Below are 26,197 nucleotides of genomic sequence, written 5' to 3' on the forward strand. Positions count from 1 at the left end.
CTCCAGTACTTTTCCAACCTGCACTCTGATTCTCTTTTTCCTAGGGACAAATAATATTTCATTTGTGCAGTGTGTCACATGCTGTCTCTGACTAAACCACTACACATTATTATACCAGTGGAGTTTTTGGTTACTGCGTATTGAAGATGGTAAGAGATCCCATTTCTAAAGGACTTAACTGTTTAGATGAAACACATTTTAATTATCTCCCCTCCCCAGCTGGCCACAGAACGTTGGAGCATAATTATGACAAAAACATGGGGTAAAACTGTCGTACCTCAGTGGCAGGCCTGTTACTGTGACAACTGAAATGAATCAAACACGTCATGTTTACAACTCCACAAACCAACAGAGTTCTCAGTTTTCATCATGTATCTACTTGACCAGCTTATCCTGTGCTGCTGCGACCTGACGGAAAACACAATATAGCTCATTCAAAAGGTGTAATTCGCTCAATTGAAAGACCTGACAGAAATCATACACATCATGTTTTAAGGAGCAAAAAGTTGTTTGTTGCCATAACGGGAGTTTGCATAACTACGTTCTGAACGCTGTCCAGGTGATCTTGGACTGATTGTAGGGGTTTGCAGGGAGTCACCGGACACAAGAAAAAAATGATTTCCAGTCGAGATCCAAACGTAGGGTACAAGCGTACACCTTTACTAACATGACCCTATAAATAAACCAAGACAGTTCATCTAGAGAAGAAAAATAATGCACCACAGCCTATGACTAAAAGCAAAGCAATGTCAAAAACATGACATTCCTCACACCCCCTCAGGTTAGCATGAACTCATGTTTATATCCGGAGAGGGTTCAAATAAACTAGAAACCTTCTAGCAGAAGGGAGATACCATTTGGGCTCCACTCATTCTTTGGAAGGTGTTTTTTTTTTTTTGTATATATGCAGTATTCAATAAGAATAAGCCCTCCAAACATGCTCCCTGTTTTTTTTACATTAGTGAAATTTTAATTTTTATTCTTCCTCTTCATTTTAGAAATAAAGCATTTAAAAGTAGGCCATGACATTGGAACCCAGCAGATGTAAAACCACCTCAACAGTAACATTAGCCTGCGAATTCAGTCCTCAACAAGAGGTCACTTCCAAAGTTTTCAGGAGCACAATATTCCAAACACAGTAATATGACTTACAGAAGAAAAGACAAAAAATCCTAACATTCAGCCATACAAAATAAGCCAAAAACACATCAACTTCTCTACTATACACCAGAGGTTAGAGAGAAGAAGCAGTCTGTGTGCAGATAGATTTTTTTTTTTTCCTTTTTTAAACCGTCCTTTTAAAATTTTTACTTATTTTTGCAAAGCTGAAGCAGTTATTTTGTGGATGGTCCTCAAAGCTCAACCACAGTCCAGGTGATGAAGTCTTCACTTATTTTCAGTTCTGCCACCACGTGGGTCTGAGCCTGACCGGGTCAGACTTGAGAGTGGTTGGACGTAAGGCGAAGATGTTGCTGCGAGTATAGTAATCCCCACCCCACCCTGCCTCAATCATAGAAAAAGGAACTCTGGGATTTTGTGGCAAATGCCTCCTGGTGCAAATGGGAAGTTCAACCAATATACAGGGAGACAGAGGCCATGCCACGAGAGAAAGTTTCTAATATTCACACCCATTTCAAACCCCCGCACCCCCAATCACCCCACCCACCCACACACACACCCACACACAGAGAAAGAGAGAGATAGAGTCCAAATTCCATGCACTATTCCTTACATTTCAAAAACCAAATGGGTTGCAGCACAACTCCAAATCAGGATGAAGGACTCAGAAAAGGAAGATGGGAACACAGAGTCGAGGGCAGTGTGTCACCCACGCCAATCTCTCTCTCTCTCTCTCTCTCCTCTCTCTCTCACACACACACACACACACACACACACACACACACACACACACACACACACACACACACACACACACACACACACACACACACACACACACATACAGTTTCTCTCCTGCGTCACTTTGGCAAGAGGCAGAGTCCATTGTTAGACTGATGAAGAGGGGCTGTTATGATATGAATAAATTTTACAGTGAGTGAGGAAGAAGATTGCATTATTTCCATGTATTGGCTGTCTGGGAAATAGAACGGGAAGGAATCATGTCCAGCAGGTACTCTCGCTGACGCTCGACAGCAGAGGTGGTTTTATGGGCAGACAAACTGGGGTTCACAAAGGCCATTGTCACACCTGTCAACAAACAAAACACAACACAGTCTGAATGGATTCTAAAGATCGTGATGCTCTTCCTGAGTCATGGAGGCGCCAACTGACAAGTTGGCATACAGCAAGAGAAGGAAGGAGATAAATCCAGCAAATAGTAAAATGATCACACATGTAAAAAATGCAATCAGACATTTCAACAGTGTAAATGACATCAACAACCTTAAATCAGAAAAAGTTGCGTATGGAAAATGCTAATTTAAAAAAACATGTAGTGATTTTTACATGTACTTCGATTTCTGTCATTGCAGACAGTAAGATTTTTACCGTTTTGTGTGGTCAGCTTTGTTTGTTAGGATACATCCAATTTTGCATATCACAACTGCAACACATTCAAAAAAGTTGGAATGGGGCAATTTAGGATAAGTAATGAGGATAAAAATAAATAAATTTTAGTTCAAACAGGTGATGGGACCTAGATTTGGGCTGTATCCAATTCTTTATACATTTAAACTTGCCCCAAATTATACCCTGGTATACGGTATTCAGGGCTCGAAATAGTACGTGCATGTGCTAGTTTGTGCACATATTACTCGAGCGGTGCACGTAATTTTATACTGTACTTGCACTGGTGCAATAACTTTATCCAAGTTTTATCAACTATAAGCCTCAGTAGAATGAACCAGTAAAGGAATAAATAAGACAAAAAAAAACTATTTCCAGTGTGTCGTCTGTCTTCCCTGCGTTTTATGACTCACACATACGGAGCGAGTTGCTGTGACGATTTGTTTGCGCACACATGAAAAACAAAAAACTGTATGGCTGCAGGCAGTTAGTTCCTTGCTCTCCGCTCAAACTCTCTCATCACTGTGTTAAAAAAGGACATAAATCCTGCTCAGACTGATTGCCAGAGACAGGACATCTCCAAATTTGCTCACGGACGGTTCGTTCACGTGCACGCGCGCATCTCGCGGTCACAGGAGGGAAGATAAACTATAACAGAACTGCAGCTCAGCACAAGAACAAATATAAACTAGAAGAGAAATCAGAGTGCACAGTCTGGCTGCAGCCAAACTGTGCAATCTGACTTCTCTGTGCAGAGAACCTGCAGGCTGTGTTCTCACCTTCCTGCTGCAACTTGAAGTGTGCCCGGTGTGAAAGTGACTTTTGGTTGTGCAAGTAATTTTTTTGTTACTAGCACCAGTGCAAGTAGGTTAAAAAATTTTCGACCCCTGGTATTACTTTCTGCCTACCTACAAAGGGTTGGGTTGTGTGCCAGTTGTCATGCTGTCTTACTATTGCATGTAATTTTTGGCCATCTAGGGCTTTTAAAAAAACTTTAAGCTTCATTTTTACCCGCAGCAATCAAGTATGGCCATCGGGTATTGCAAAGACTTTGCGTCCATCCATCCATCCCTCCATCCATCCATCTGACTGTGCTCAGTATAAGTCCAGTCCTGTTAATGCCAGAGTCTTCAAATTCACAGGAAGCATTCTTGGGACATAGACCTTGGACAAGTTCAGAGATGACTAACCTTGACCTATTCTAAGGGGTTAAAAAGTCACATTCTGTTCCTTTTTTTTTTTGAGGGGCAGGGGAGACAGCCAATCAGAGTAGAGTGACACCGTGACATCACTGGCTGGTCTAGCTAGCAGCAAACTCTGTTTCGTTCGTGTGTAAATATAACCACTTTGTCATATATTATGTCAAAGCTAGTGAGAAATAAACGCTTCTAAAACTGGAAACGCTGTTTTTGCAGCCTGATAACCTCTGAAGTGATATACAAGACATCTCAAACGTCAGTGTGCACGCTAACTTCTGCTGTTGTCAAAAGCTCATGTATGCACACATGCACGTACCCTCCTACAGATGGCATTAACACATAAATATTGTTTATGATTAAGTGATGGATAGAGGGGCTTTACTGAACATGTAGAGATTGTACATACAAGAACAGGATCTTAATAATTAATGTAAATAATAAATGTATAATTATTACATACATACATACATACATACATACATATATATACACACATACATATATATATATATATATACACACATACATATATATATATATATATATACACACATACATATATATATATATATATACACACATACATATATATATATATATATATACACACATACATATATATATATATATATATACACACATACATACATACATATATACACATATATAATACACATGTATATATATATATATACACATACACACACGCGAACGGTCCCCCTAAAAATCGGCCCACCCTGTCACCAGCGATTCACTGATTATCGCCTCGTTTCTGCTTCAAACTGCACTCCAGTCATCATCTATCTCAGCGACATATCTAAAGCTTTTGTACAACAATCATTCCCACATAAATTCATCATTATTTCATCATAAAAGACGGCGGACCAATCAGAGTGCCACAGCTGCAGCCGCACCTCCATCATTTCAAAGCATCAACAACGACTTGCCAATTATCACCTCGTTTCTGGTTAAAACTGATTTTAGAATCATCATGATTTAAGAGGTTTTACCTTGTCATCTGATGGTTAAAAATGCCATTAATCCATTTCATTATTTTGGAAGGAGAGAGCCCATCTCAAACGTGCAGCTATGGTCCGAAATGACGCATGCGCTGTGAAGGCAAGGCGGACCAAATTTTTATCAGTCTGTGACAGTGATGCTCTAGTTGTTTGTTTGTTTTTTGGTGTTTGTTTTGTGTTGTTGCATTTTCCACACCGCCACAACATCTTCTGATTTGGGAGTGTATAATGAGGACTAAAATGTGCTGAAAACAAACCTACTAATAGGTAATGGGAAGAAAGAGCAAAAGGTCAACATGTCAGAGAGGAACCCGCCTACAGTATTTACCCCAAAGTGGAACAAAAAGTGAAAAGAGGTGGAGTGCATTCTCTTTAACCTCCTATAATGTTTATTTACCTGAGTTGCCACTGCTCTGCTTCCTCCAGGCAGTCACGTTGCTCTGGTTATTGCTGCTGCCGGTGGCGCTGACCTTTGCCCCGTGCTGCAGCAGGCGTGCTGCAGCGTGCTTACCTGGTCTGCTGCTCAGTGCGGCTGCGGTCACTGTGCTCTGCAGCTGAGAGGAGTTGAAAGAGTGGGCCACGTTTCTGGAGCTCACTGCAGACTGGATGCTGTGGGACAGCTGACTAGGATTCTGTGTAGAGAAGAGAGACGCATACAGTCTTGATTCAGAACATTAAATGATTTGCAGCAGCTGATTCAGTGACAGATAGTAAGAGGTTCCCCTCATCTTACCAGGAGACCAGTGAAATTTACTGGTGGAAAAGGGTGGGGTGTTCCAATTTACTAGCCCCTTTTCAATTTCACTGGCTTATTTTTTAAAATCTTCATTCACAGCTTATTACTGATTTAGTCTGTTCTGAGATGCCTCCAGTTTTCTGTAGAGACCAGGACCTGCTTTCATAAAGTGGTCTAATCTTTAAGCTTACTTAAGCCTGGTTCACACGACGGGATTTTAAAATTATCTTTAGGTTTCCAAAACCTGAGAGACCACACACGTGGAGATAAAAAAAAAAAATCATAGCTCTAACAGGTTTTCTAACACACCACACACAAACAGATTTTACACACCAACATTCTCAGGTCAGACAGGAAATCTCACAAAATCTCTCGAGATTAAACATGACGTCAGAGTAAACAAACAGAGATACTTTGTGGACTATTTAATACAGAGGGAAAAACAATACAAAAAGAAAAAGAAAAGGTGTTCTTTAAAGGAGTGGAGACAGCGCGACCACAGGACTTTCTGGTAAGTCAGAACAGCTGTTTTGATTTTATTTTCCGCTCCGTACATCCATCACCTCGCTTTCTGATTGGCTGCATGTCACATTCAGCAGGCTGCATGCTCGTTTGTGGTCGGAGGACACAACACACACTGCGATATCGGGCCAAAATAATCCAACATGTTGAATATCCCCGATTTGTGATCGGAGCGCTCCTGACATCCTTCCAAGCAGATCAGAGCACTCTGAACACACTACACACAGCAGGAATATCTGATAAGATTATCTTTAGTGTCATCACGATTGTCAGGGCGTCCTTAAGATTGTCGAAAGGGGAAGATCGGGTCCGATATTGGCCTAATTATCCTGCCATGTGAACCTGGCCTTAGTCGACTACGGTTAGTCACCCAACATTATTCGTCTAATCACCGTTTCACACTGACGGCTAAACTTGTAGATTAGCCATCTTAGTATAGTTTAGTCGACGATTTTCACAGGATTCGTGGCATCAAGAGCACCATTACCAAAAAATGGCTCCAATGTACAACTGGCTTTAACTGGCTTTTTTAACATTTATGGACACATATAAACTGCAAGCGATGTGCTTAGTTCTTAGCCTAGCTCCTAGCACCTAGCAGTCATACTCCTTGTAGAGTATGACTGCTATTCAGGGCAACCTATCCATTAGAAACAACCCTTCTGTGTAGATGGCAGCTTCATTCCTCACCCACAGGGGGAAGCACCACAGTGACAACTGGAGAATCATTTTCCCTACATCTGATAAAAATCCATTTTCTACTACCTCAATTAAAAAAATGGGGATCTCAGAAGAGCCCAATACCATCACAGCAGCATACAGATGTGTTTGTGCAATACTGAGCTCCTAAAAATGTTAGTGTTTGTATTTACGCACAACACCCTCAGAAATACCCTTTAAACTATTTTCCGGCAGATGGGGGGGGGGGGGGGGGAAAGAAAAAACCTTGTTGAAGGATATAAATATGCCTTAAAAACACCACCAGCAAATTTTGAACCTGAAGGCAATCACACCATGGATGTTACTACAGAAGCTTAAAGGACATGTAGCACTGAAATCATAACAATTTAGATTTAGGCTGTTAGTGACCATCCGATGATCCACTTTGTGCACTTTCGCAACCAGTTTCAAAGTACACGGCATTCGCAGCAAACAGCTACGGACTCGTGAGTACTCCTGTGTTTCTGACAGGTGACGTAGTTGCTAGAAGCGTTCCAGCGTGCGCTTCAATGAGCTGAGGCACAAATTAAGTCCAAAGTTTACACAAGTGGGATGTTGTGTTCTGACGACTTGTTTTTAAGTGGTTTTTAAGTGGAGAAGATTTTTGTTTTTTCACCTGCTGCAATTAGTCACAAACGCAGCCTGTTAAATACGCTAATAAGTGTGGTATATAACTGTGAAAAATCTAATAAATATATTTATCTGTGTCATCATGAAGACATTCCACATCCATTAAGCAGCAATAAACAGCTGACATGCGGGTTAAAACAGCGTAACAGCCATTTTAACCCGCATGTCGGATGTTTGTTTTTTTTAAGGGATTATATAATTCTCTTTTAAAAGTTCGTTATAGAGATTGACAGTTTTATGACATTTGAGAGAGTCTACAAGCTTAATACTGATTATATATTGTTAAAATTCAGCCAGAAGTCCGTCTAAATTGGGGGTTAAAACAGCAGCTGCTGCTACACGCACACACACACACACACACACACACACACACACACACACACACACACACTAAAAAAAAAAGTACTTTCACTGAAAGAACACAAAGCAACAGATGAAAAAAAAAATGCACTCAGTACGTGGCTACAGCTCCTTCTGAATGAATTCCTGCATCAGTGCGGCATGGAGTGGAGGCCATCAGCCTGTGGCACTGCTGAGGTGTTCTGGAAGTCCAGGTTGCTGGACTTCCAGGTTTCAGCTCATCTAGATAAATAGTGACATGAAATAAAATACTCTAATATTTACAGATATGCATTTTCTATATTTTGGAGCAGGAGGCTGTAATTACCAAAACTAAAGTTAGTTTCTTTGTATTGAAACTAGAATATGTAAAATTTTCATTCTCTGAAATACCTGACAGAGAACATTGAACTTTTTCACAATATTCTAATTTTTTGAGATGCACCTGTACATATTTTGCATCTGATGTTGATTGGGCTATGTACAACACCCTAGCAAACTTTCCACCCTACTACACACTGTAAACGATCATCTTTCAGATGAGGTGCTGCAAAAGGCTGTATCTATTATTATTATTCCTTTCCTGTCTCAGTGCTGCCTTTCCTTCTCCTCCCTGAATGCTTCTCAAGTAACTAAGCTGGTCCTTAAAGCCAAGGCCTCCACCTGTTGCTTGGACAACATGCTCACAACCCTGGTTAAGAGATGCCTACCCACCTTGTTGACATCATCAATTCCCCATTAGAATCTGTCCTGGTACACTCAGTCCTCAAAACAGATGCCATCTCCCCCATTCTAAAAAAAAAAAAAAAAAAACAACAAACAAATAAAAAATAAAAAAAAAGCCTTGTCTGGACCCAAATGACCTCAGTAACTCCCACCCAATCTCAAACCTTCCTTTCATCAGTACAATTCTTGAAACACATGAGCTCTTTGAACTCTTCCAATCTGGATTCGACCATACCACAGTACCAAGATTGTTCTCATCAAGACCATTCAGACTCTGGCCACATTAGCATCCTCATTTTCTTGGACCTCTGAGCAGTCTTTGACATTTTCTCTTTCCGTCCTCATTACCCACCTATCTGATTATGATGGTCTCTCTGGTGCAGCACTTTTCTGATTTCAGTCCTACCTTGCAAACATTATGTAACATTATGTCACCTGCAGTGGTTCATGCTGCTTCTCTGGGCCAGCCAGCCAAGGTGGGAGTCAATGATCTGTGCTGGGATCTCTCCTTTTTATCATCTATATGCCTTCCCCATCCCAAATCAGATCATTCCCCACTATGGTCTGAGAGCTTCCACTGCCATGCTGATGATACACAGCTGTATCTCAGTACTAAATCCTGAAATCAGCTCCCCCTCTCCATCCCCTATCACACCACTTGTCTGGAAAACAGAAAAGCTCAGTGACAATACAATTGAGGTCTTGGTTATGGCTCCCAAGCCACTGCTCTAGAATGTGGGTGGTTTTCACTATGATGTCAAAGACTGCTCTATCTCTCCATCCCCTGGAGATATGCAACCTGGGTGACACTCTGGACTCCACCGGCTCATTCCACTAAATCTACTCTTTATCACCTCAAGATCATTTCCAGACAGTGCAGGTGTACCCATTCTCTGGAATCTACTTCCCCCCGTGACTGACGATGCCCCATTTCTGGGCACCTTAAAGGGCAGTTAAAACGTCACATTTTCACCAAGGTCTTTGGTTTCTGACTATTCATCCTATGTAAAGCAACTGCAGATTTCCTGAAAGGTGCAGTGTTGGGCTATGTTAATGAAACAATCTATATACATAAAGGGCTACGTCTGTCTGTCTGTCCGGGATAAACTCCCAAACTATAATATGTAGCCCTAAAAACTATATAAATTCTGAATCCTCATGACATGGAGAACAAACTGGTACCATTTTTTAAAAGTTGAACTGAAAATTACCCCCAAAATAGCCATTTATGTAAGACCATACAGTGTTGTACCATGTGCAATAAACTCCCAAACTATAATATCCATCCATCCATTTTCTACCTCTTTATCCGGAGTCGGGTCGCGGGGGCAGCAGCTCAAGCAAAGCCGCCCAGACCTCCCGATCCACACACACCTCCTCCAACTCCTGCGGGGGAACCCCAAGGCATTCCCAAGTCAGCCGAGAGATGTAGTCCCTCTAGCGTGTCCTGGGTCTTCACTGGAGCCTCCTCCCGATGGGATGTGTCCGGAACACCTCTCCAGCGAGGCGTCCAGGGGGCATCCAAAAAAGATGCCCGAGCCACCTCAAATGGCTCCTTTCAACGTGGAGGAGCAGCGGCTCGACGCCGAGCTCTTCCCGAGTGACTAAGCTCCTCACCCTATCACTAAGGGAGTGCCCAGCCACCCTGCGGAGGAAACTCATCTCGGCCGCTTGTACTCGCAATCTCGTTCTTTCGGTCATGAGCCAAATCTCATGACCACAGGTGAGGATCGGAACGTAGATCGATCGGTAAATCGAGAGCTTTGCCACCCTACTCAGCTCTCTTCACCACGACGGTCCAATACAGCAACCGCATCACTGCAGACGCTGCACCAATCCGTCTATCGATCTCACGCTCAATCCGTCCCTCACTCATGAACAAGACCCCGAGATACTTCAACTCCTCCACTTGAGGCAAGGACACTCCCCCTCTAGCTGCCACCTTATCGTGGTGGGGGAGTTTGCGTACCCGGATGATCCTAGGAGCTATGTTGCCGGGGGCTTTGTGCCCCTTGTAGGGTCTCCCAAGGCGATGGTCAGACTAAGGGCAGTTCAGAAGCTCCCATGACCAGTAAAAAATCAAGGACCGAGACGTCGCCCGGTATGGCGGAGCCGGGGCCCCACCCTGGAGCCAGGCCTGGTGGTTGGGCCTTAGCCCATGGGGCCCGGCCGGGCTCAGCCCGAAGGAACAACGTAGGCCTGCCCTCCTGTGGGTTCACCATCTGCAGAGGGGGCCATGGGGTCGGGTGAAGAGAGGACTGAGTGGCGGCCGAGGGCGGGTGGCCCAGCAGCCCGGTCTGCGCTCATAGCCCCTGGCTGTTGGGATGTGGAATGTCACCAAACTATAATATGTAGCCCTAAAAACTATATATATTCTGAATCCTCATGACATGGGGAACAAACTGGTACCATTTTTTTTTTTTTTTTTAAGTTGAACTGAAAATTACCCCCAAAATAGCCATTTATGTAAGAGCATACAGTGTTGTACCATGTGCGATAAACTCCCAAACTATAATATGTAGCCCTAAAAACTATATATTCTGAATCCTCTTGACATGGGGAACAAACTAGTACCTTTTTTTTTTTTTTTAAGTTGAACTGAAAATTACCCGCAAAATAGCTGGCTGTGGGTATGACCAGGTAGATTCAAATTTCCAGCCCTGTATATGTGTTGGCCATCTCTGTTTATTTAATCCCTTCCTTCAGCTACTTTATGTTCATCTGTTAAGCACCTGACTGTCCTGTACAACCCAGTTTGCCTTCCTGTCTGAATACATTCATTTTATAATTGTAAAATTGCAATGTAAAAACAGTGAAATACACCACTACCTCAATTTTGATTCATTGATATTTACATTTACTGCTACCTACCTTTCATGTGTAATTTTGTTATAAATTTGACTGCAAAACAAAGTCTGCATGAAGGACTTCAAATGTGTTTGTCTTTTAACCAAGTATTTCCACTTAGTTTGGGGAGTCCACCTCTTATAGTTCTCCTGGATAAACTTTAGCCCATTAACTATTATATTTATAAGACATCAGCATTACAAAAACAAATGTTGGGCAATTGTTTTGATTAAAATGATTGGAATATGGCTTATGGCAGCGCCGGGTACCCCAGCTAGTAAAACAATAAAAGAACATGCTAACCTGCTTAATGGTGGAATGGTGGGCAGTCACAGGTGTCCCTCTGTGCTGCTGCATGGCGGCCCTGACTTGTTTGTACTGCTGGGACACCAGCACTTCACTTTTGGACAGTGATGGAGAAGAGGAAGAGGAGGTGGTTGTTTTAGAGATGGAGGAAGCAGAAGAAGATGACGAAGAGGCCGCCTGCTGGAGGATATGCTGCTCAATCTCTTGTTCCTGTTGGAGTGCCTTCACAAATGCTGCCTTGAGCCTGTTAGTGTGTTCAGCCTTCAAGGCTTTCTTCTGATTGGACGACATGCACTGGTCACAAAGGATGGTCCCAGCTTTCTCCTTTCTCCAGCGGGAAGTAAAGTCTGTCTTGCACTGGGCACAGGTATATGGCTCTTTGGGAATGGAGCTGGCCATTGCAGCAGCAGGGCCTAGATTACCTGTGTGATAATATAAAGAGTAAGCGCATTGTTTTTTTGTTTGTTTGAGAAAAGACGCATCTGCAACACCAAGGTAATCCTAAAGGAGCAACAAGTGCACAAAATAAGAGGTAAAATACAGGGGGAAAAAAAAAAAAAAAAAAAAAAAATCTACCTACCCCTGCCATGCATTTCCAGAAGTTTTTGCACCACCTCCTCTAACCCCAACAAGTAGATGAACTCGTTATTGGCTGCTGAAGGTAGAAAGTTGAACTCGGGTGCAGGTGGCTTGGGTGGAGGGATTTCAAGCAGGGTCTTCTCCAACTGTTTGCGCAGGGCGAGCTTGGCAGCTGCCTGCCGGCTGGCAGGGGAGTCATTAGCACTGGAGTTGGGTGACACTGAAGAGCCCTTGAGGCTGCTTGGAGAGGCCTGGAAACAAGGAACAGAATATACTCCAGGGACTTCACTTTTTCTTTTTTCTTTATATAAACGTATGCTGAACAGTGTACTGTCAGTCAGAGTGGTGTTTGCTTGCACACCAAGTCCTCACCTGAGGAATACTGACCATGACGTTACTATTGGCCATACTGGCTACCCGAAGGAGTCCTTGCTGAATAATCCTCTGGCCCTGGACCTGGACATTGGGCACAGAAGCCCTGGGAGCCAACAAGAGCGGAGGGGGGCCTGATCCGCTGTGCTGCTGCTGCTGTTGACGTAGACTGGCTATCTGCTGAGGCGTCACTGCAATAGGCTGAGGGCAGAACAGAGAAAAGGTCACTGCCAACATAAAAACACAGACTGAGTGTGTAAAAGTGTGCTGAAAATTTTAAATAAAAAGAGCAAAAATGTTAAATGACAGAAAAGATACAAATAAACCACTGCTAAACCTTGTTACACTTTTTGTAAAGACATTTTCTGATGCTTCTGTTAAGGCTATAGTTATTTTGATTTTTTGGTTTACAGATTTTTCAGGGACTCGATGGCCAGGGTCAGTCGGGAATAAAAAACACATGGTTTGAAGGGTCGGTTGGTAAAACAAAACAACAACAACAATCAAAGTTCCAACTGAACTGAGCTGTTACTGAGCCAATAGGACACCTAAATCAACACTCAGAATTTAACTGCTTCATGTTTTCCATCAGTTTACAGTCATCGATTCAGGCAAAACAATTTTTACAAAGAACTGAACATGAACAGTTTCAGTGAATAAAACCATGATTACAAAAGAGAAAAATTACAAAAGAGAAAAAGCGCAGAACTCATTTGAATTTATAAGTAACACACACACAGAGAGCGAGAGAGAGCAACCCAGTCCAGTCGAAGATTCAAGCTTCTCTACTACAGTCTAAGTGGGGGGCAAAAAAAAAAAAAAAAAAAAAAAAGCATTTCTTCTGAACAGACTGATTTTTTCCCCCCCGACTTTAAAATTAAGTCACCGTGACAGAAAAACGCACAATGTAATCTTTGCCATTAACCCGCAGTTCACAAGATGGAAAAATGTCCAGGACTGATTTAAACATGAACTTGTCAATGCAGCTTTTGGACACGTTAGAGGTCAGAACAATGCGTTACTGACATGGGCCGCTCTGGCCAATGAAGACCGCGTCAGACAGTCATTTGTGGTCGAGCTGCAGAGTAACATATGGATCTGATGGACACAAAAATCTGATTTTTGGGGGGCAGGGGATTCTGAAAAAAGTAGAAATCTGCATTTCCGCAGAAAACTTACATCTGATGATGTGTAGGAGCTGCGTCTCTCAACTACCACTGATGTCCTCACAGACAGTGTGAATAAATAATAAACCCTGTTCGCCTCATCCACATTCTCCACACAGGTGTACGCCCGCTGTGCTGCGTGCATGGGGATGATTGCAGGCCCAAAGTTGCAGACCGAATGGTCCGCCCCTAAAAATTGGCCGGCCCTGCCTCCTCTGCGCACACGTCATTTCGGAGCTCAGCAGATCGTCTGAGAGATAGACTCTTCACCCAAAGTGATCAAATGGATTAATCACCATCAGATGATAATGGTAAAACCTCTTAAATCATTCTGAAGTCAGTTTTAAGCAGAAACGAGGCTGTTTTAAGCAGAAATGAGGGGATGCTCGATGACGTTTTGAAATGACCGATGCGCAGTGAACGCATGAGTTGCAGCTCATGTAGCAGCGGCACTCTGATCGGTTCCTCCGTCTTTTATGATGAAATAATGCTGAATTTATGTGGAAATGATTGTTGTACAAAAGCGTCAGATATCTGTTGCTGAGATAGATGATGCCCGGAGTGCAGTTTGAAGCAGAAACGAGGTGATAATCAGTGAACCGTAGCTAATGACGCATGCGCAGCGATGGCAGGGTGGACTGATTTTTAGGGGGACCATTCAGTCGGGAACACCGGCAAGATTAGACGTATTTCCACAACAGTCCTCAGAAAAATAAAAAGACAAAAATACAATAAATCCAGTCCGGGTGACTCCGCCATGGCTATACAGAGCGCATCCAGCAATCCAGCATGCCTGCACAACTGGACTGTGTGCGCACAGCCGGTCCAAGCATAAAACTTAATTCCATTCTTCGGTGTTGAACACAGACAAATAAAACCATGCGAGTCTTGAAATTTTTGGGCGGTAGCCCAAGCAGTTGGTGGAAAAAATTTTAAAAAGTGTCCAAGGGCAATTTTTTTTATCGTAGCATCTGTGATTTTTAGAGCAGTCGGCAAATCCGTAAACCAATTAATCCAATAACTATGACCTAAGCAGCAAAAAAATGCTCTCACACACACACACACACACACACACACACACACACACACTAACCTGGGCTCCTCTGACCAACGGAGGCATTACAATCTGAGAATTGTGCTTGGACGTGACATGTTGCCCACCCCGTACTAATGGAGGTGGGATCACCGTACCTGAGCTACGACCCATCACCTATAAACAGTTATGCCAGATGTAATTGACAGAAAGCCTATTTAAAGCTAACAACAGTGTAGTTGTAAAATCAGTATACTTTATTTTGAAGTTATGAAAGGCAGTGAAACCACCCTGTATACAATAGTAATACTTTGAAAAACTGTCTTTATCATATGTACTGTTTTACATTATACCTTACAGAAGTTATACTCAAACAGAGCAGCTACCTGGAGCGTTCCTTTGCTGGATGAGATGCTGCCTCTCACAAGAGGAGGAGGAGTCGTCACAGAGCCAGACACCTAAGAACAATGTAAGAATGTATATGAGTCTTACATGTGGAATAATTAACAACTGTTCCTCTTTTGAAATTTCACCTTTTGTACAGTGCTCTCCTTCTGGATCTGACTCTGTCGTAGTTTTTTAAGCAGTACCAGCTTAGCTTCTTGGAGTCTCAGCTCCTCCTTCAGCTGTTTAATGATGTGCTCCCTCTCCTCTGGGCTGCTCTTCTACAGACGACACAATGGAGAAAAGGGGTTTAAAGGACATACACCTGGTTCTAAAATATAAGATTTTATTCCAATAATGTGCTGAAAATCATTGTATGCAGGTGGGGCCGAAATAAGGAATGGCAATAATTTAGTCATCGTGGGTATTGGCAGGGCATTTTCGCCACACAAGGGCCACTGAGTTGGAGGGCAAAGAAGCTGTCCACAGCAATCTGCTGATTATGCTGAAGGATCTGAAGCTCTGGCCAGGTTTCGGTTTTCGGTGCCAAAACCTGCCACTGGCATTACAGATTCTACATAAAACAAACTATAGCTCTGTGTCTGAACACCTTTTTCTAAATGTGGTGCACAGCCCTAGTTTGTTCTCTTCAAATGGACAGATAAGTCATCAGCTAATACTGATCTAAAACACTGTCTTTAAATAATAAAAAAAATTAAACACCAGCAGAGAATGCAACTCAACTGTGATGTGCATAAGAATTTCTCTTAATTGTCAGACAGTCAGATGTCACCAATTTACAATGAGTGATTCTTAAGTCAAAGGACAGCCAGCTTATTAACAGCAAAATCTATTATGTTACAGCAAAATCTATTATGTTACAGCTTGCAATTTACAGTCTTGTGTTTCCTTGCACAAAAATCAATCACAGTCTTTTTCCACACAAAGTGTATAAGTCTTTAGAGCCACTGATTTTATATCAGTTCAGGGAGTAATTTTCCTTGTGTTCAACTTGCCAACATAACTACGATGCAACGAGACATGAAAGTCTGTTACCAATATATCACTACTGTACATGAATGCATCATCAGGAAAGTTTCCCAGATCTGCTTGAGCTGCAGTTTTTGTTGCACAAATAAATTATAATTTTAAATAAAATAAGTTAAAAAAAAAAAAGTATACTGAGGGTGTGGCCATTCAAATTATTAAATGTACATGTGCTTGTTGCTTGTATGTTAATAATTTGTGTGAGAAGATCAGATTTATGCAAACAAACACTGGGTGTTGAATGGACCCAAGCAAGAACAGTTTGTCTTTGGAACAAATTAATGAGGATTCCAGTAAATTATCAAACTACATCTACAGGAACAACCTCACGCTCCATTAGCGTTAGTTTTTAAATATATCACCTATTCTCTTATTATTAGAGGACATTGAGGCAGTAGGAGCTGCTTCTGGAATCATCCCAAAATGAAAATTAAGATTTCTGGAAAATTCAATGTTTATACCATAAGTTTATCCGTGTCCGCCTTTGAGAAGCAGTGGCCATTCATGAGGGGGCTGGAAGGCTCATTATCCGATAACACAATCACATCATCTGGTGATGGCGGCTGCCGCTCTCTCTTCATGTCACTGAAAGAAGCAAAACAATTAAATTTTGACTATTATTCGTTACAATTTAATCTGACACTCTGCAGTTACATCTGCAAACAACTTTGTAGTTCTAACTTAGAGCCACTAGATGGTGGCATATAATTGGTTCATCAAGGTTTTGCTACAAACATGAGGGACAAAGAGATGCCAACAAATCTGCAGTGAAATAATGAAAGCCAAGAAAAACTGCTTTGACATCCCCAATCAACCGCAAAGGGCAAATTAGACTGATATGGTTCTTCTTTCTTCCAGTAACACATTCAAACAACATGCATACAAATGATCAATTAATCGCAGTACTACTGGGCACAAGTTTCAGGTAACCTAGAATTTTGTTAAGTGTGCTTTTGTCATTCAGTGCGACAACAAAAAAAATCTGAATTGAACTGTCTAAAAATTCCTACTGGTAGGTCATATCAGGTCAAGGAGCATGCACTTGTACCATGTAAACCAGAACCCAGGCCTGTATCCTGATCGGCAAACACCCAGGTGTCTAGACCACAAGTCCTTGTCCTCTGGAAAATAGCCATCTATTAAAGCCTGGCCTTTTCCAGGTGTTGAGGGACCTGTGTACTGGTTCATGTGCCCCACATGTGTAGTGTCCCAGCTGATGTTCCCTCACAATGCAAGTAACACACCTCATTTCTACTACTCCAAAAATTAAACAAGCTGTCCCTCTGCCCCTCTGGGCAGTATGGTGGATGAGCGGTTAGCACCGTTGCCTCACAGCAAGAAGGTCACGGAATCGCTTCACCCCCTGGTCCCTTTGTGTGGCATTTGCATGTTCTCCAGGTGTTTGTGTGGGTTCCCTCCAGGTGCTCTGGTGTCTCTCTATTCCAAAGACATGCAGGTTAGGATGTAGGCGTGTGTGAATGTGTCTGTGCTGTGAAAGACTAGCGAGGGTGTACCTTGCCTCTTGCCCAGTGACAACTGGCACCCTTCACTGGAATAAGTGGGTCAAGAAAATGAATGAATCAATGTCCCCCGCACGCAATTCCCTTATCAAAACTGATTAATTCTGAAGTTACAAACCTAATTAAAAAATTCTTTGTAACTGAACCACTCTGCATGTGACAAAACTAAGGCAGCTGTTAATTACTGCTCAATAATAAAATGGCAGCATAAAAGCCTGAATATACACAACCAAGTTCTATCTGAAGAGGTGGAAGAAGTGGAGTGTATTTACATAGTTGACTTACTTATGAATAATAAGGTTAAGATTTTAGGCAGCAGCACTGGTGGACTCACAGCAGCACGTAGACAATAACTGAATAACAGATGCATTTCCCCTCGGTCTAGAGAGTCTGTCTCAGGAATGGGCAAAGTTTGAAGATGATTTCAGGTAGGTGTTGCAATTTCCAACCGCGTGAGAGGTACGTGATTGGGTCATAACGTGCAGTTACGCGCGCACTCAGTGACGTTACGGAATTGTTCAGATGCTGTCGAGCAAGAAGCTTTGGGGCTTCAGACGCAGGCCCAGTTTACCACCCAGACAGGGCCTCACCCCTCCCTCCCTCCCCTTCCTCCCTGGTAAGGCCTATGGCCTAGCTGGATCAGCGCAGCCTGGGCCTCGGCTCTGCCCTCCCTCCCAGCTGCTGACACCAGAGTCACAAGCCGAGCAGAGCCGAGTTCCGCTGGAGACACCAGTGAGGGTGACAGCGAGGGGGGGGGGATGCATGGCCAGGAGCCAACCTATTCACTACTTCACATACCCCTCCCCCACACATGCTTACTTTCTCTTCTTTTATAGTCCACTCCTTGATGCTTCAGCCTTTTCTTCATTTTGCACACTGTCTTCAAGTATTTTTCTGACCTTCCACACAACAATGCATGATGGGCACATGTGGAAACAGCAGGGCCCAGCAAAAAAAAAAAAAAGAGAAAGCGCCATCTAACAGCATCTTACACTCGCAGCTCGAGTGTCAACAATGGGGAAATGTGCATGCAAATTAACCCCGATTATTCAAAAAAAAATTTTTAAAGACTACCCATTCTCTCTCTGTCTCTCACACACACACACACATTAAGAAGAACAGCGTGTTGATGGTACTTCATGTTTATCAGAATACCTTATACAATACATCCGGAAAGTATTTATAGCCCTTCACGTTTTCCACATTTTGTTATGTTACATCCTTATTACAAAATGAGTGAAATTCATTTTTCCCCTCAAAATTCTAAACACCCCCGTAATGATGACATGAAAAAGCTTTTTGGAAATCTTGTAGCTAATTTATTAAAAACAAAAAACTAAAAATCACATGTACATCAGTATTTACAGCCTTTGCTCAATACTTTGTTGATGCATCTTTGGCAGCAATTGCAGCCTCAAGTCTTCTTGAATATGACAAGATTGGAGCACCTATCTATGGGCAGTTTTGCCCATTCTTCTTTGCAGCACCTCTCAAGCTCTATTTTCAGATCTCTCCAGAGATGTTCGATCAGATTCAGGTCTGGGCAATGGCTGGGCCACTCAAGGACATTCACAGAGTTGTTCTGAAACCCCTCCTTTGATATCTGATGTCCTGCCGAAAGATGAACAGTCATCCCAGTCTGAGGTCAAGAGCGCTCTGGAGCAGGTTTTCATCCAGGATGTCCCTGCACATTGCTGCATTCATCTTTTTCCTGACTAGGGATGGGTATTGCTAAGATTTTATCAATACCATTATCAATGCTGCTTATCGATCTGATTCCTTATCGATTCCCTTATCGATACCTCTTGGGAATTTTTTGTGTACTAAAAGTAGGCTTTACAGGTTTTCTATGTCAGCAGGTCAAAGAGCTTTTTCTTATCGTGCACCCGTTCTGTGGAATGGTCTTCCTGCAACCGTGAGGCAGTCAGAGTCCGTGGACATTTTTAAGTCAAGACTTAAAGCCTATTTTTTATTCTCTTTCTTATGAATAGTTTTTATTTTTTATCTGTTTTATTTTTTTACTCCTGTGTTTAATTATGTAGTTGAATTTTTAAATTTTTATTTATTTTTTTTATTTTTTTTAAGTTGAACTGTTCTATGTGAGGCCCCTTGAGGCGGCTTTTATTGTGATTTGGCACTTTATAAGCTGATTAAATTAAAGGCCCAGTCACACGGCACTTAACGAAGGGTGATGAGGGCCTGACAAAACAAGAAATCTGGACTTTCGTTGACTGTCGACATCGTTTAACCTTCGCACAGCCTCGTTCCCGCAGCTGGCGCTACGTCAGGATTTTTAAACTGTTGAAAAATTTGAACGAAGGGCAACGAAAACCTCAATTCGTCTGTGGCTCGTTTTGCTGTCGTTCTTGACGTTTTTTTAATCGTTTGTTTAGTTTTTCTTACGTTATTGTTTAATTAGTTTTTCTTAGTTATTGTTTAATTTGACTTCGCTGGAGCTGATGAACGTTTTCACACTGTGCAGAAGCCGGTTTATGAGCGCTGAGGCTGCTGCTGCTTCATGTACCGTTGGAAATTACAGGGCAAACTCAGCCTGTTTGCTTGGATTTTTCTTTTTTATCTGTGTGGGGGCCAGCTTCAATGGGCTCAGGCACTTTACATAGGCCAGAATTAATCTTTTGTGTGGATATAATTAATTATGTTGCCACAAGCAACTGCTGAATTTGAAACAACAAAAGTTGTGTAATTTCCGACGGTACTTGAATGCAGCATCAGCGGCAGCAGGAGCTCCCGCGTGCGCTTATTATTTTGTATTAAATATAACAATATGAGTGTAGGAATGATAATCCAGTCCTTCTGTACATGTGGCAATGGGTAGATGAAACAAAATGATTATATAAAGAGCTGTTCTGGAAGGAAGAATTCACGTTGTGGATCAGTGATCAGCTGGTGGAAAAACCGCACGTGAGTCAATGCGCGCATTCACACTCACTGATTAATTACTGCTCTGATATATTCAATCATCTTTACACTTATATTTATTCTCCCTTTTGAGTTTTCTGTTATAAATAAAAATAAATATATATGGCTTAGAACATAATACAGTGACACAGCAGTGACCACAGCACACTTTTTTTTTTTTAAATTGGAGGAAGACGGGGCGCGCAGCGTTGACAGTGTGGATTCTGATAATGATAGAGATGATCCATCTTTTGTTCTGGACGAGGAACCAGAGCAGGTGGTCCACCATGCGCACAGATCTTCACAGCTTCTGTTTGCAGTTTCTCCAGGACTCAGGCGCTATGAGCTCCGTCCCAGCGCTGAGTCCTGGAATGCAGAGATGCAGACACACACTGCTGCAGCTGTGGCTCCAGGCACATTTCGTCGAGATCGTGAGCTTTGGCTTTGTTAATTTCCTCTTTCGTCCCTTTTGCACTTTTGCTTCGCAGACTGTTCGGTGATAAAAGCTCTTTTGTCCACCTTTTCTCAACGAATTGTGACGTTTTTTTACTTTTTCCCTTCGTTCAGGAATCGTCGTGTGCCATGTGAGTGGGCCATAAATTGAAATTGAACCTTTTGAGTCTTAAAGTAAATAAATATGAAATTAGTCACTGGATCCATAAACTTTGGACATAATAAATTCTACATGGTGGATCCTTGATCTCTGGACATAAACAGAAATAAACAAAATCTGTAGTTTTTTGTCAAAAGCATTTCCTTTCATACATTAGTGGCAATGTCTTTCCATACATCTGAGCTGAGCTCTTGCAGCTGGCTGTGCTGCACGTCAGGATGTAATTTATAAAGAATGCAGGACGTCTCATTTAGGGAGGGAAAAAACATTTTAGTCGATTGTAGTTTGTCTGTATTACAACGTTTGTAAGAGGTGTCATTTTATTTAAAGCAGAGATTCGCTTTGAAGTTATTAATTCCAACCGGACTGTCTCGGCAGAGAGCGGCGTAGAGTTTGGCGTTGTGCCAACGGAACGGAGGACGATTCTCGTTTCTTGACTGCAACAAGACAAGAGTCCCAGTTAGTTACTTTAATCCACCCAAAAGTGACTCACGATACTTTAATGGCTTTGAGAGGGGTTAAGAAGCGGACTTGCCATTTCTGAAGAGCAGCGAATCAAAGAACCGACGAGCTAGTGGTACACGCTTCGGTGGTGTCGTGCTGAACAAACGGTTGATTATAGAGTCGCTGCAGGGTCTGTAATCAACGTAGAGAAATGATAATTTTCCCGACAAACACCCTCAAAAACAACGGCTGCTCTGAAGGACCGATAAGGGAATCATTAAGCAAAAAGGCTATTGATAACAGTGGATCAAATCATTTCTTAACAATACTCGCAAAGAACCGGTTCTCGATACCCAACCCTAGTCCTGACTAGTCTCCCAGTTCCTGCGGCTGAAAAACATCCCCACAGCATGATGCTGCCACCACCATGCTTCACTGTAGGGATGGTGCCTGGTTTCCTCCAAACATGACGCCTGACATTCACACCAAAGAGTTCAATCTTTGTCTCATCAGACAAGAGAATTTTGTTTCTCATGGTCTGAGAGTCCTTCAGGTGCCTTTTGTCAAACGCCAGGCATGCTGCCATGTGTCTTTTACTAAGGAGTGGCTTCTATCTGGCCACTCTACCATACAGGCCTGATTGGTGGAATGCTGCAGAGATGGATGTCCTTCTGGAAGGTTCTCCTCTCCACAGAGGAATGTTGGAGCTCTGAGAGTGACCATCAGGTTCTTGGTCACCTCTCTGGCTAAGGCTCTTCTCCCCCAATCGCTCAGTTTGGAAGGGTGGCCAGCTCTAGGAAGAGTCCTGGTGGATCTGAACTTCTTCCATTTACGGATGATGGAGGCCACTGTGCTCACTGGGACCTTCAAAGTAGCAGAAATGTTTCTGTACCCTTCCCCAGATTTGTGCCTCGAGACAATCCTGTCTCAGATGTCTACAGACTAGTCCTTTGCCTTCATGCTTGGTTTGTGCCCTGATGTGCACTGTCAACTGTGGGACCTTATATGTAGACAGGTGTGTGCCTTAACAAATCATGACCAATCAGCTGAATTTGCCACAGGTGGACTCCAATTAAGCTGTAGAAACATCTCAAGGATGATCCCTGGAAACAGGATGCACCTGACCACAATTTTAAGCTTTATGGCAAAGGCTGTAAATACTTACGTACATGTGATTACTTAGTTATATATATTTCCAACAAAACACTTTTTTCACATTGTCATTATGGGGTATGGTGTGTAGAATTTTGAGGGGGAAAAAATAAATTTCTTGCATTTTAGAATAAGGCTGTACCATAAAATGTGGAAAAACTGAAGCACTGTGAATACTTTCAGGATGCACTGTATTACTCCTGTTTGCCAAGTCTAACTCCTTGGGCTTGTTGGACAACTGATTAGAAAAATACAGTATACTCTTGTGAAACACAGAATGTCTGAAGGGGGTAGAAATATTTTTGTCTAGCTAGATTTGCCTTGAGAGAGTAAATGACATGGCCGGCCATATGGTGGTTGCTAACACTCAACTGAGAACAGCTTACACAAGCATCACTACGCACACTGGTTATGTAATGTTGAGTGTTGCTCTGTGCCTCGTCTTCAAACTGTGACCTCAGTACAGTAAAGCTATATCAGATCTGATTAGTTGAAGTAGGATTCTCCTCTCAAAATATAGTCAGTCCCAAGTACTGCTTAAAAGATGCACCTGGCATGTTAATTGAACTTTTTATAAACAAGCAACAGGCCTGGACAAGATGTGTTCAATACTGGCATTTTTAATGATTACACAATGTGCCGTCTGATTTTGAAAATCTGCCTCACAGGGACAGAGTGCTCTAGATACAGTTTTAAGGTAATACATTTGACTTTGTAGTGACTAAGTGCAGACACGTGCTGAAGGTTACTCAGAGGCCAAAGGTGAGTCTTCAGGGAACATCCGTTTTACCACGGAGCACTCTTAAATGACTGAGCTCTACGTTTGATTTTTAATAGCCATCGTGTCACTCTGCACAACTGTAATGGTATTAATCAAACATGCCACATGACATCACATGTGTCTGCATGGACACATGACATACCAACCAATCCTCCTTGCCCCTCCTTCCTCCAACTGTTCCTTCCAATGTGGAAACCATGGCAACAACCAGTTGGAACCAGTTTGTGACACATAGGCTTCATTTTGTGTGAAGTGAGAGCCAGAGTTCAGGTGCTGCTGTGGAAGAAGAAAATGGAGCCCGGGCCTCCGGAGCCTCAAACTTTTAAAATGAGGGCAGGTTGCCGAGAACAACACAACTTCCTGTGTGGCTGCTGTCAGACCACTCGCTAAAGCAAAGATAGAAACCCAAAATGCCAACAGATTAATATGTATAAAGAACGGCTCAGGGCACAGAACAGAATCCAAGGACTTCCACGTGTATTTATATTATAACAAGCACGTGATAGAATTCTGTGCTTCGGTTGTCCATGTGTTTAAAGTTCTACATCCCACCATAACCCACTGCCCTAGATTCATCGAAAGATTCCATATCTGGTCCATACAAAAGCACAGAATCAATCCAACACACTACTCTCCACATCTTTTAATTCCCACAAACTAGTTTACAAGCTGATTACGACACGAAGCTATGGAGACGGCTGAAAACAAAGTACATGAGTGTTGCCGACAGCATTTATGTAGCTTTGAAGAAATGTCCCAGCGTGTGCTTGAATGTAATTTAGCTGCTCAAGTTAAGAACAGAGCCACAGATTAATTGCTAATTTTACATAAGTGTGATGTTGCATTGTGATGTTCATTTTTAAGTGATAACTGTTAATTTTGATGTAGTCACGGTAAACACAGCAGCCAAACTCCACTGTGAGAAGACTTGGTGCATGTGCACATTCATCAGTCATGAATGCAGCCTGTTAAAAACAGTCTGCTAGAGGCTCAGCTTTGTGCATGCTTACAAGTGTTGTCATTAATGTAACTGTGAAAAATCTAAGAAATACATTTGTGTGATCAGGCACCCTGAAAAACAGCTGACAGTTCTGCTTGCACTTTCACAGTGGGAGCTTACATCGGGGTTAAAACAGTGTGTTGCTCTGGTACAGACAGCAGACAGCAGTCAGTTGTTGGATCCAAAATCAAACAACTCAAAGTAAGATTAAGAAAAAGAAGAACAAAATACAAAAGAAAAAACTAAACAGGGCACTCACCCATCTGTAGAATGATTTCCAAGATTAAATATCTATAGTCCACACTATCAAAGAAGTCATCATGCATGGATCATGCGCAATTGCCAGCCAGAGAATAATGTCTAGGTCCACGGCATCAAAGAGGTCCGAGTGGCACTGTCACGCATGGATGGCACACGATCGCCAGCCGGAGAACAATGTCCAGGTCCACGCCATCAGAAAGGTCCCAACTGGCACAGTCACTCGTGGATGGTGTGTGATCACCAGCTGGAGAATAATGTCCAGGGCCATGCCATCAAAGAGATCCTGACTGGCACTGTCGCACATGCATGGTACACGATTGCCAGCCAGAGGACAATGTCCAGGTCCACACCATCAAAAAAGTCCCAACTGGCACAGTCATGCACGCATTCATGGCACAAGATCACCAACTGGAGAATAATATCCAGGATCACGCCATCAAAGAGGTCCCAACTGGGACATCACAGCTTGTAAAATCAAGATATAACTGACTGTTCTTCCAATGTACACGCAGAATAAAAATTATTAAATTTGACCCTCAAGGTTTTGCTCATTGTGAAATAATATTTGTGTATGCACAGTAAAACAACTGAGCGTCCAAAATAAAACTTTATTAATGTGTTGAAATTTCCTTGCTCTGTTTACAAAATAAAAATAAATAAATAAACAAAAAAACCAGTTGGGAAATCTTGGAAGACTTTAAATGAAATTAAAACAGTAACTTTCATTGGGGGGGGGTTTAATAATTTTGTCATCTGCATCTGCTGTTAGTATAGGCCTAAAGAGTACAGTTATACAAAATTAATTATCGGTGGTTTCTCAACATTCTGTATTCCCCACACAATCATCCCCGACAGATACATCCTCTATGTCAGTGGAAGCAGCCTCTGCTGCTGGACCTCTGGCTCCAAACGGTAGGGCAGTATTTCGGCATACCCTGCTGCAGCTCCTTCACCATCAACATCATCATCATCAAAGTCATTGCCAGATATCCAGGCGACGTTCCGACCATATCTGATAAATCTGAGCCATCGTTTTCGAATGAAACCTCAGAAGCTTCGTTATCGGACATAGCAGCATTCGTTTCACTGTGTCTGTCAGCCATGCGTTTGCCAAAATGTATGCCACACGGCAAGAAATGCTGAGTAAGCCGTTTTCCGGAAATGCACATGCTAACTCGCCGAGCGAGATGGATAATTAGCAATAAAATACATCAACGACCACTAATTATTACCGCTGGTGGGCAGATAGACTTAGAAACATGATTACTTAAATATTGGTTGCTAACTGGGACATTAAATAGTGTGCAACGTGCCCTTTAATTTGAAATGTTGGTGCATTCTTGTGATGTGCTTTTA

At 42.4% G+C, this 26,197-nt stretch overlaps 1 protein-coding gene across 6 annotated transcripts in view; it reads right to left on the reverse strand.

Annotated features, from left to right (window-relative positions):
• Window positions 1-209: 209 nt before the first annotated feature.
• Window positions 210-26,197, reverse strand: part of gatad2ab (GATA zinc finger domain containing 2Ab) — a 122,898-nt gene continuing 96,910 nt past the window's right edge. For 2 of the 6 annotated variants that reach the window (XM_034180284.1, XM_034180283.1), the window contains 9 exons: window positions 16,613-16,736; window positions 15,254-15,385; window positions 15,107-15,178; window positions 14,781-14,897; window positions 12,522-12,722; window positions 12,151-12,400; window positions 11,568-11,992; window positions 5,142-5,376; window positions 210-2,208 (listed from right to left, as the gene is read on the reverse strand). In XM_034180284.1, coding sequence (XP_034036175.1) covers window positions 2,075-2,208; window positions 5,142-5,376; window positions 11,568-11,992; window positions 12,151-12,400; window positions 12,522-12,722; window positions 14,781-14,897; window positions 15,107-15,178; window positions 15,254-15,385; window positions 16,613-16,736 — 1,690 coding nt within the window. In that variant the 3' untranslated portion in view covers window positions 210-2,074. The remainder of the gene's footprint in view (window positions 2,209-5,141; window positions 5,377-11,567; window positions 11,993-12,150; window positions 12,401-12,521; window positions 12,723-14,780; window positions 14,898-15,106; window positions 15,179-15,253; window positions 15,386-16,612; window positions 16,737-26,197) is intronic. The other 4 variants (XR_004563136.1, XR_004563135.1, XR_004563134.1 and 1 more) reach the window with 4 other exon arrangements.

The sequence above is a fragment of the Thalassophryne amazonica genome, chromosome 10 (genome assembly GCF_902500255.1).
Source record: "Thalassophryne amazonica chromosome 10, fThaAma1.1, whole genome shotgun sequence".
Taxonomy (NCBI): domain Eukaryota; kingdom Metazoa; phylum Chordata; class Actinopteri; order Batrachoidiformes; family Batrachoididae; genus Thalassophryne; species Thalassophryne amazonica.